This window comes from Gavia stellata, chromosome 1 (assembly GCF_030936135.1).
Source record: "Gavia stellata isolate bGavSte3 chromosome 1, bGavSte3.hap2, whole genome shotgun sequence".
Taxonomy (NCBI): domain Eukaryota; kingdom Metazoa; phylum Chordata; class Aves; order Gaviiformes; family Gaviidae; genus Gavia; species Gavia stellata.
Window position 1 is genome coordinate 109754964 of NC_082594.1, and position 12298 is coordinate 109767261.

A 12298-nucleotide genomic window follows, 5' to 3' on the forward strand; every position below is an offset into this window, starting at 1 on the left:
GCCTCAAGAAGCTGTTTCTGAGAAGTGCGAGTCTCTTCCTGCTACTTACAGTGAAGATCTGAAATTCACAGTGAATAAAAGTTCATAACCAAGTCCAAGATTTTAAGGGGATGACAATAAAGTTGGAGCACACGCGTGTACGGTAGCGATGGCTGGAGCTATAAGAAATACAGGTGTCTGCCAAAGTTTTGCAGCCTCACTCCCATAAGGATCAAAACTGAAATAGAAGATCTGAACCAAGCAGGAATGTTCTGCTGATGGAAACTCCACTAGGGCAATACTGATACCATTAGCTTGCCTACAAAGAAATATGCTCCTTAGGAATTATGAGTGTTTTCAGTTAATAGCTTATCCATCAAGCCCAGCATTTCAAAAGATTTTCAAGGACACAATACATAAAGGAAAACTGGGTATCAACCGCATGAAAAATAAATCTGTTTAACTTGAAAGAATCACTCCTCTTTTGAGTTCTACCCACTGCATTTTGCTAAAAGATCTCTTTGGATAAGAGCTTTTTTGTATCTGTATTAATATCCTCTCCAGAAGCAAGGGATGGAAAGATGCAACCACTTTCCTCTCAATGCCATGACTGATACCTATTTTTCTTGCATCCTTCTAGACACAAAACCAGAATACATATTTTAAAAAATAATGTATGTATTTATGTTGGAAAATGCTGCAGAGATGAAGTGATTTATTATACACTTAGAGCAGTGCATTTTTTCATCAACATTCTTAGCTTGTGTTTATATAAGGCCTCCCACAGACATTTAGACTCACCGGATTTTGAGAGAAGGAAACAGCACAAAATGAAGAATATAAACAACAACCATTGTCTCTCTTTATGGACCTTTCGTTTGTTGGACAGTATCAGACTGTTTGCTGTGTGCTGCTGTTTATGTTGGGTACATAACTGAAAGACTGCAGTGCCTTCAGGGTCCTCCACAGTATGAAGCAACATCTGGGAAAAAACCCCTTGCATTTAATTGATGGAGCAGGTGATTTAGTAAATGAATTGGGGTTAAATTCCCTTATCTTTTTGTGTTCTATAAGCTAAAAAAGCCTGGTAAAAAAAATCTCACAATTCCCATACTGAAGAGAAATATCTACTTAGGCAATTCAGTGACAGATTATTAGGTAGCCAAATGAAATGTATGCTTTACTACCTTACACAGTTACTTGTATAGGTTTTGTGCTAGGCATCGTGAATCCAAGCTATCAGCTATCTTATTGCAGTGAAAAATGCAAGGTTAAGATAATTAATACCTTAAGCATTTAACTGAAGGTTTACATTCATACAAGGTATTTGAAAGATTAAAATAGTAAAATACATATAAATTTATTTCTGCTCTACTAGACAGACCTCAGTTAAACTCAAAAATTCAAGTCATTGCAAATGAATACATATTTATCTTCAGTACTATGAACTACAATGGATTATTTTCATAAAGAAACTGACAAACCTGAAAACAAAGAGAACAAATAATCTCATCCTTGCTTGCCTCCTTTTAATTTAAATATCTTAGATATTTTTCCCAAGCGAAATACTTTCTTCCTCTTTTACCTTAGAAAGAGTGCCTTTTCCCCTGTGTTTGTCATGGAAGATTACACAGAAGAGGGTAACTGGCTCCTGCAGGGTTAGAGGGGAGCTTTCCTTAAAAGTTTTCACAAACATTCGAATTCAAAACCTGTTAGCAAAGAAATAAAATTGCTTTCACTTTTAGTGGTTTTTACCATTATTGCAAAAGGCAAACGAGAAGTCTAATCTGTTCAAAACCTTGTTTAAAAATACACAATGCTAAGTAAGCATATTCTTGAGTTTCAAATCAAAGTGCAACAGATGCAAAATGTGAAAGCTTTTAAAATGCATCTTCACCTTTTCATAATATGCTTATCTTTTTCCTTGAAAGATGATACTTCACACATCAATAGTTTCAGACCTAAAAAAAGGCTCCTCAGTAGCACAGCACTTGTAAGAGTTGAATATTCTTTTCTTAACAAATTTTGATAAAATAAATGGATAGTTTGACAAAATATGAAGCACTCCAATACTGAACACAGAAGAGGAAAACATCCCTATAAAGCTTTTGAATGGAAGGCCACACACTATTCACTGTATATTGTGATCCAGTATCTCTCAAAAGTGAAAAACTTTCAAGACTGATACGTACTAAGATGGAACTCTGCCTCTTCTTGGATATGAGATGCCTACATTTATGCCCACTACATTTCTAGGTGGTCTGAACTTAATCACTCCATCCCTCCCTCTGTGCTCTTTTATTAGTAGATATTCAAATAAACACCACTTGAAAGCTTGTAATGAAAAGTTGAGTGCCGCTCCAATAAAAACATACAAACAAACATTCACATATTTTACTGTTCTAACACAAAAAGTTCTCTATAAAGAGTTGGAATCAAAATAGTGTCAGGTAACAGGATTACCTAAGGACGCATTAAATTTCTTTTTCCACAAAATAATTAAGTTTCTTCATTAAAACCAGAGAGTATTTCAGTTCTACAAAACAAACTCTATAGATCTTTTCTTTCACTTCCAATGGAAATTTAATTAGGACAGATAAAAGATTTCTAAGATACTTTGTTGCAACAATAGCAACCCATTTCAAGTAAGGAATTAATGTAAGGTTTTATTTCTGGTCACTTACATGACTAAAATACCAATTAGAAAAATGGAATAATTCTTAAGCTTCACAAATTCCTCTTTTTTAAAACTTTATTTCCTCTACTTAAATCAATTTCTAGAAATTTTGCTCAGAGGGTGTAATATAGTTCTACTGAAAATGCTTTTAATTTTTTTTTGTGGTTTTTTTTTTTTTTTTTTTTTAAGAATAGAAGGAAGGTGCCATTATTGTTTTGCTTCAGAAGCCAGTCCCTACTATCAGAAGAGACTTGGCATGGCCACACACACAAAAGTGTTCAGGTGCAGTATCATACAGATCAGCAAAGGATATACGAAAAACCATAGTGTATAATACTGTGACATTTTTTCAATATATTCACATAATCTCCAACTACCTGTAACTAAACTGGCCATAAATCCTGAAGAACCTTGTCTATAAAACTGAGTAACCCATCAATATCCTGTATCTCTTCTAAAAATACCCGTATTTTACACTAATATACAACAAGGTATCTGCTTGCCAACACAGAAGTAGCCATAAATAAAACTTTATTCTTTCATTTCATTTACAAGCTACCAAGTACCATGTATTTACACAGCACTGGACACTTAAAGTAGTTGCAGTCACAAAATGATCCAGACAGCTGTTGATAAAGTAAAGGATCTTAAGATAAAAGCAAAGTAATACTGTAACAGATAAGTGGCAAAAAAAGCAGTTTTGCCATAATGATCAGACTTGCATGTTGCATCAATTCTGGTTGAAACGACTGAGCGCCATGCGATTCTCAGCTTTAATTGTTTGCAGTCTGGCTAAAGTTTGTACAGTCATTTCTCTTTTGCAGTTATTAAAATAAAAAAGTTAAAAACTATAGCAGCAACAAGCAAACCCTGTGACAGGAAGGCAAGGTTTAAGAACTAAAAAAGTTTATACAATGTGCTTCGGAAGGTTGCAGAATTTATCTTCCATCGGCTGGAGTTCGACTGAGTGACAACATGATTCGGGCGTATCTTTCACACAGTTCATGTGTGGAGTAGGAGGGTAACTTTGGCGGGTCATTGAAACCTTTAATCTCTGTAGAACAATCTAGCAGTTTTGGCAGGAAATCTGTCAGCTTTTCTTGCAAGTTAGCTGCAAATAAAACAAGAAAAACAAACATAAGCATTTACATCTGCATGTGGAATTCTCCTTTTTCTGCCCAACATTGACTTTTTTTTTAAATTGGTGGGTAGGAAGAGGAGGAGTTTCACTTGGAATAATCCCCTTTCTTCAGGTCTGCCAGCAATAACTAGGACATACCAATTCCTAATAAGATGTTAATATAAATGCCCCTTCAGATGGTCTAACAACATGAATGTTTTTCCATTCAAAAAGCATGTTTCCTTTAAGGCCCTAATACCCCAGTGCAATATATGGAAAAACTGTTTATTTAAGCGTGTACAGGATTATTCAAAAGTCAGGGTAGCTCAAAATACATTACCAAGGCACAAAAGATATAGGCTCAATTCAAGACATTGAAAACATAACATTTACAAAAAAAGGTACACAAGGGCCTTTTACCTTAATGAAAAAATGACTTACGTTCCATTTCTTGTCCAAGATAGGAACACCAACGGTTTCTCATATCTTCCACAGCAACAATATCTTTTTCTTCCATTTCATCCACCAGTAGTAATGGCAAACATGGGACAATAAGCTCATTCATAATGATCAGGCCATTATTTACTTCCTGATCATCTCCCGATTCAAACAGTGCTGCAGCATGTTCATTTAGTTTCTTCATAAACCACCATAAAAAAGGAAAGCCTTTAAGTATACAGCATTTCACATTCTACCATGCATCAGTTTCTGTTTGTTTTAAAGCACAGTCTTCCTACAAAGCTACCTGGTAATTTGTATTAGCCACAGATGCGCTTTAACTTTTACAGCAATGATGCATATACTCTATTAAGCCACTTCATCTTGTGGTATTCCTCAAGCCACTTCATTTGATACCTGCCAACTCAACCTTTGCAGCTGTTCTTTTTAAGACTGAGGTCCTATCACCTGCTTTTGTTTTTTCATTCTTGCTAGAAGTGACATAATCAAGGAAAAAACCCCTTGCTTCCTTCCTGCTGATGCCTTTTCCAGTATTTGTCTCCCCATCAAACCATGGCAACAGGGTGAGTCTGCTCACCAACACTGCCAACTGTTGTTCCTACCTAGCCCAGACACGATGGCAGTGAGCACAGTATTTACAATCATAAAGATGATGATTGATTATTCAAAAAAAATGGGAATAATGTTTTCCTTCTTACTTTTGCGTTTTTTTCTTACACAAGTCTAAGTATTAACTTGTTAATGAAAGGGGCTTTTGGCTGGTTTTGTTTTACATGATGGCAACACTTTTCTACTAATTTTGTTAAAGCTATGCAGCAAGTTCAACTTTTTGAAACATACTTCACCCTTCACTTACTAGCAAACATTCTCGTCTGTAGTGAGATATCAGCTCTTCATCATGCCCTCTGTATGGGCCTTTGGACAAGAGTTCTTTGTTATTCTGGTAAGCATAGATAAGGTAGAGCAAGGCTTCCATATAGCTGAAGTAAAGTAAAGAAACAAAAACATTAGATGCAACATCCAGGTACCCCCTGTTTCAAGCTAACTACTGTGCTCTTCAAAGAATAGGTAACTTCACTTGGTCGTTTTACACCCCTCCCCACCAATCTCTTCATAATGTTTTTTCTACCAAATAATTTCATCTTTTATGCACATTAGAACAAGTTATCTTATTATCAGCTTAGATCACTTGCACATGAAGTCTGATCCAAAGCTCGCTGAAACCAATGGATATCATTTCACTCACTTCAAAAATAGGTTTGGGTTAGCCTTGAGTATACATGAAAACTTAATTTTTCCTGCGTGCATTTATGTCACATTAGGTTTGATCTTCTGTTGCCATATACATCTTGATAGCACTCTACACCTTAGCAAAGATTTAAAGCTGTCACGTTAGTTCTAAAAAATAAACTGTGAATTTCCAGCCTCACTAACTTTAAGTTCTTCCAAACTATTGAAGTCTAAAGCCACAACAGCATTTCAAAAGCAGAAGTGCCACTAGACTGTTGATATTTCTGTCTTCAACCTAAATGCAGAAGATAAATACAAGCCTAATTGGTAAAGGACAAGTAAACAGAGGACCTAGGAACCTAACAGTTAATAAACAACAGAGATCCCTTCATGCAGAGATTAACAATCTCCCCTCACACTGCTGCACATCATTTCCAGCAAACATCTTAAATTGCTAATTCTCTGACTTACAGAAACCCAGTTATGACAGACAGCCACTGAAAGCAGTTCAGGCAGCTACTCTAAAACCAAGCAGTTAGAAATCTCATTTTTATTCAAACTAAAAAAATCTAGGAAGAGAAATTTCCTAACGGAGCAGTTACAGGAACAGTACATTGTGTGCTCACTCACTTCTAGTGAGAACAGGAGGCCATGGTTAAGGTTTAAACTACCAAAACCCCAAACTACCAAAACCCCAAACTACCAAAACCCCAAACTACCAAAACCCCAAACTACCAAAACCCCAAACTACCAAAACCCCAAACTACCAAAACCCCAAACTACCAAAACCCCAAACTACCAAAACCCCAAACTACCAAAACCCCAAACTACCAAAACCCCAAACTACCAAAACCCCAAACTACCAAAACCCCAAACTACCAAAACCCCAAACTACCAAAACCCCAAACTACCAAAACCCCAAACTACCAAAACCCCAAACTACCAAAACCCCAAACTACCAAAACCCCAAACTACCAAAACCAGCTAAAAATTATGTGTGAGCACACACAGGGCATACCTGAAAAATACACATCAGTTTTCCAAAGTAGACAAACTTAAGATTTACAGCAATGCCTCCCAATGAGACAACATAAAAACGGAAAAAGCTACTTGAAATGGCAATGTTTCCTTAAAGCTTTACCTTCCAACATCCCTGTTTAGAAGGAAAGATGAAGCCCAACACTGTAATTTCAGAATCTACTGTGAAGTTATTTCTTCCACCATGAGATCTCCTCATAGTCCCTTACAATTCTAAATACTGATTGCTTAAGTAATTAATATATTACAAGTACAGTCACTATTCTCCACTTTTTTGTCCTCAAAATATAAAGCTATGCTTTTATTAAAAGAAGTCCTATTACCCTCTCCTTAAATTCCTTTCTCCTGCCCATGAAAACTCTTCACACCACTGATCACCAGCACAACGGACCAGACAGCAGAAAACCTAATGTAGGAGGAAAGGGGAGATGATGATTGCAAGGAACTGGAATTGCTGGATATAAAGCCAGAGGAGCAGGACCTTCTCTCCCTTTCTGTTCTTAATTCAGTTATTTGTGAAACTGCAAGTTGAAATTGCAGTGTCAACTACTCACTTGATCCAGATTAAAAACTTGCTGCTGGTAGTGGCCTTATTCCCAGTCCCTCTCTTCCTGCTCCTTCCCCCCGTTGTGTGACCTTTCCCTGAAAGAACCACAGTGCCATCTAACAGCAAGGTAAGCTATTTTAAATCATTACTGTACATCCAAGCTCAAAGTCCTTATATATCTTGAGAGTCTGAGGAATACAATTACACTGTAAATTAGCAAACAGATTCTGCCTTTTCACACCTGAAGTGCATATAAGCTCCAGCCTATGAAGCCTAAGCCTAAAATCACTGAAGCTACTCACTGAATTATGGAGCTCACTGGGTCAAGGCTTTGTAAAAGATGCAGAAAGCACAGGTTGGCTAAATTTTAGCACTGCTTTGAAAAAAGGCATTTCATTCAAAACTGAAAAACTGTATTGGCTTTCAAAGAAACTTAAAAGGCAACTACTAAGGTCTATGGTTTGTTCACTTTTCGGTTACTACCACAAGAACGAGCTGCAGGTAAAACTCCTGCCAAGGTTCATTAGCTGGCTGCATTCATCTCACCCATTGCAGGTTCCTACTCTATAGTACAGTCAGAGAAGACGTTCCTGAAAGACCCTTTAATTCTCCACCCGCAGTGAAAAGAGGGCCTTGTCAACCACCATAAGAGATCATGAGTGAACACTGAAAGTAGGCATGACTTCCCAGTGCTCAGCATAAGGTGATTTTTAGTAGTACTAAGCAGCTGTGGTTTCCTTTGCACCTTCAAATGCGGTCTTGCATGTTACACACTCCAGCACCAAGACCTATAACAGTAAGCTACATAAAGGAGAAAAAGATACACCAAACTACTTCTTTAATGTTGAGTTTGTTCAACACAGCACAATTATTTGAGGTAATCAGAGACTACCTAGAAAAAGGCTGATTTTTGGGTCTATCTAGAGTGCTACTAGGTACCAAACAGCGTTATTAAAGCAAGAAAAGTTGGTCAACTGAGGGAGATGGGTTTCTGAAAAAAGCCTCAAAACAGTCCTGCTGATGAAGACCGTATTTCAATTATGAAAGTCCATGTTTTCATATGTATTTCTAAAGTTACATTTTTATGATTTCAGTGTTAAAGGAATTGGAAGAGTTCATCAATTTAGTCTCATTTTCAGAATAAGGATGGTAGTACTGCCCTCTAGAGTGCAGAAGATGTGATCCTCAGTAAGTATCTCAGTCCTTTGGGAACCTGTAGCTGAAGCATCAGTGCCTAATTGCAATAGATGCCTTTAGAGTAGGTCAATGGATACCCAGATCCTCGCCCATCCTCTAAGCATGCTTAACCCTAGTCTTACTGACTTTGCATTAAATACCTGTTGAAGCAGTTATGAAATTGCATTTTTGCCAAAGGAAATGAATGCTACACTTGTTTGGATATTAGATGAGTCTGATAATACGGTATTTTTTATTTCTGACCAGTATCAAAGTCTCAGACTGGTCATTATAGGCTTGTTTTCTAAATTACAAAGATGTTTGGTAACAAAAGCCTCACCCTAATTTTGCAAATTAATGTAAATAATGGAAAACTATACCAAAAAAGCTGTTCAGCATGGAGCAGAAACATGTCCTTCCCTCCCTCCCCCTGGCATAATCAGAATATATTATGGTAAGAAGTGGATTAGTGAAAACACTGGTATTTTGCAACTGAAGGTGCCATCCTGGAGTCCCAGTGCCAAGGAACTTGAAGATTTTCCATTCCTGCCTGCATGCTTAGAGCATGCATGAAATCTGGCGCTAACAAGGAGGGGTCCTATATACCACACTGATGCCCATGACATTTTTGCCTCCTTAAGGGATCAAGCAATAACAGAGTGTTTATTTTTCAAATAAGCGAGGCAATCTTCTGACCAACCTTTGTATGTAAACTCTTCAAGACTGACAAAGTAGCATATTGCAATTCAGATTATTAATGAATGTACTATTTATTTCACGCTAGCAACCAGAAGACAAAACAGGACTATGGGCTCATTGTTTTAGCCACTATACAAAGTCGCAGCTTGTCACAAAGACAAGGCAGTGTCTTTTCCAATCAATTTTCCTGTTTTGTGTGGGGCCTTTCTTGCTTGGGACATATAAGACAAGAAAGATAAATATGAAGCAATTCACTTCACAACATACACACAAGAAATTAAGTTTGATTCTCCCACTGTAATTCCCCTACCTACTGTGTTATACAGGAAAAAACAGTGACTGATTGCAGAATTGTTTTCACAGTCAAAAATTTGTATCATGTGATAGCTCAATTTTCACACAACAGATGTCAGCCACCAGATATTTTGCAGCTAATAATTTTATTCCTTTGGCTGGGCATGGGAGGAAGATGCAGTTTTGAACAATTCTGTTTCGAAGACTCTCTTCTGCAGAATGCTTTGAGGCATTTATACTGCAATCACCATCCTTGTTGCATGCAGTAGATCAGAGTGTAAGTTTTAGCTGTAGTGCATTAAGTACATAAATGTCACCAATTTTATATAGCCACAATTCCTGACTTGGTTGGAAAAGAGAAGGGAATGAATCACCATTGTCTCATAGAGCTAAGAACCAGCTACAACTATGATAGTTATGCATGACAGTTTTCTTCAAATATGTTCTTTTTTCCTATCCTTTAAAGCCCATCACAGGTGGACTTTTGGCTCAGACAAATGCAGAAGACAACACTGCTTCTCTGGGAAGACCCAATAAAAAGATGGATAAGACGGGGTCTTGACTAATTGTGATTGCTGATGAAAGCAGATATATGTATGTATACATGTGCTGCCAGAAAGGAAAAATTTTTATGTCTGAGGGATACCCAGAGCACTTAGATTAGGAGAGAAGGAGGAATACAGGTGCACATGGAGGGTGCTTTGAAAAGAGTACATGGCTTGATAAGGAAAGAAAAAATGGAGATTAAGAATAGGAAGCTGTGGGAAACTTTGAGGTAGATGCAAGACTGAAGACACTAATGGACCAAATAAATGCTTAAATAAAATGAAGAACGCATTAAACAATTATAATTTTTAAAATAGCTTTACTTATTAATATTACATTTTGTCTTCAAATTGCTGTACCACATTTGAGTTCTATACTACCACTTACCTCTTTTTTTGGAAAAACTCCAATCCTACCATGAGAAACATGGTTGTTTCCCTGAAATTTCTGTAGTCTTGATGCCATCTCTGCATATAAGAAAGGGTATATACAATTTCATCCACAAACATGAAATACAATTTTTTTTTTTTTTTTTTTTAAAAACACACTTTACTTAGTGTTGAATACTCACGGTAAGTACTAAGGACTCTTAGTAAGCTTGCATGTGGGAAAAGTCCGCCTGCATCCCCCCTCCCTCAGTAAAAAGAGAATTCTTACAATACCTAAAATACTTCCAAATGAGATTATTTTTACAGAATGCATTACCATTTGAGAGGAACATAGAGCATCTTTGGAGAACCACAGTCAGAATTATATGAGATCCCCGTTTTCTTCTCAAAAAGAGTTGAGAAATGAATAGCTTTTCTTTTCTTCCCTACATTACAATCAGTTATTTACTCAAACTGTTAGAAAGCTTTTTCATACACTAAATACTAAGCTTAACTTTCAATATAAGACAGACATAGAAAAAGCCTAAACACATTACAGGGGAAGTGACAAAAAAGCCAAACGCAATTCAGACTGTGGAGATACTTATACTGGACAAAACATTTATCTTATTGCATCGCCACTTATACAAAGTGCCTACTGGTACAGTTTACACGTAAATGCTCTAAGTGAAAAAGGTGCTTTTACTGCAGTTGGTTAGTAGCTAACTTTCAATTGCTTATTAAAGATAAAATAGAGGACTGCATATCATAATACATAGCCACTTACAGATTCAACATAAAAAGCATGAGAAAGTGTCCATGAAATGCCAACTCGCAATAGAGGACAAACACTGATACAATCTTTGGAGAAACCACCAGCTATCTGCCTCAGGAGCTAAAAAAGTGGTGTGTACCTGCAGGGTAATAGAAGACACCCCACTCCCTCACTCTTAAAGCTAAGCCCAGAATTGTTTATTCTACCTGTGTAATGCCATTCAGAAAATGGTAAGATATTGAGCCTTGCACAGCCAAAAAAAATGCAACAGAAATCCCATTATGAGAGTCCTTTCCCCTCACAGGCCAGAGATGGCACACTGCGATATAGTAAGCATCTACTGTAGGTCCTAAACGTGGCAATGAGAAATGACAAGTAAATATTTTTCATTTGGGTTTGTTGAGGGGAACATTACTCCCATAGTCCTCCTGAACAAGCTGTTTGGACATACGAGCATAGCAATGAGGTTTAAGTCGTGCACTGGAATCTGCCTAAGACTTAAATATTCCCTGTCAAGAGGCCTTAATGAACTGTATTACGCAGAGTTGAAATTGACATTGGAAAACCAGCTACAGACTTCGCTTTAAACACAAGATGAATTATTTTAGCAAATATTAAGTCACAATTATTTAATGTCTGAGATTTCCTCTTCTGTCCAAGTTTTTCTAAATAGCGCAGGAAGTAAAATGAAATGCATGAACTGGTTATGTATGGTCTCAACAAACAAAAGAATCCGACGCTCATAAGAAAAATGGGAATAGCTGCAGAGACAGCTGGAGGAAAAGCACAAATGGGACTGTGCCTGTGACCCAGTTCTCAAGATGTGTAAGGCTTGGGCTTAGACCACTCTCACTCCTTCACTGCTAGCTGTTTCTGACTAAAGAAAGCCAGTTGGCTCATTTGGTGATAAATTATGAAATACTGTTAGTGACGTTGAGACACGTTAAGGAGTAAGGACAGACTCAAACCTGACATTTATTTATGGCTCAAGTCACTGAAATTACAGATGTGGCAAAACCAGCTTTAAATCACCTGGTCAGAGCAACATTCCTACAAATAAATGGTCTTTCAATAACCAGTTTCAACTTCTTAGTTTAAGACAAGAAGAAATTTGTGAAGATAAAATTCAGCTTACTGATAACTATTTCATGTTACAGTTTAATTTAACGCATAAAAATACTGACCTCATATTCCTCCATGTTTACTTCATCTGGCTTTATCATTTCAAGTTTAGCTTGAGCAACCTTCATTATGTTACGGCACCTTACAGAAAGCAACAAGAAATCATGGAAGATTACTGGAAATTTGCAAAGGATATTATCCCTACAAAGACAGCAGCCTCGAACAGTATAAGCTACAGCCTTATCCAAAACAGTATGAAAACACTGGA

At 37.0% G+C, this 12298-nt stretch overlaps 1 protein-coding gene across 2 annotated transcripts in view; it reads right to left on the minus strand.

The window, feature by feature from the left end:
- Positions 1–3170: 3170 nt before the first annotated feature.
- Positions 3171–12298, minus strand: part of USP25 (ubiquitin specific peptidase 25) — a 95097-nt gene continuing 85969 nt past the window's right edge. For both annotated transcript variants that reach the window (XM_059823144.1, XM_059823136.1), the window contains 5 exons: positions 12093–12171; positions 10153–10232; positions 5092–5215; positions 4218–4413; positions 3171–3767 (listed from right to left, as the gene is read on the minus strand). In XM_059823144.1, coding sequence (XP_059679127.1) covers positions 3595–3767; positions 4218–4413; positions 5092–5215; positions 10153–10232; positions 12093–12171 — 652 coding nt within the window. In that variant the 3' untranslated portion in view covers positions 3171–3594. The remainder of the gene's footprint in view (positions 3768–4217; positions 4414–5091; positions 5216–10152; positions 10233–12092; positions 12172–12298) is intronic.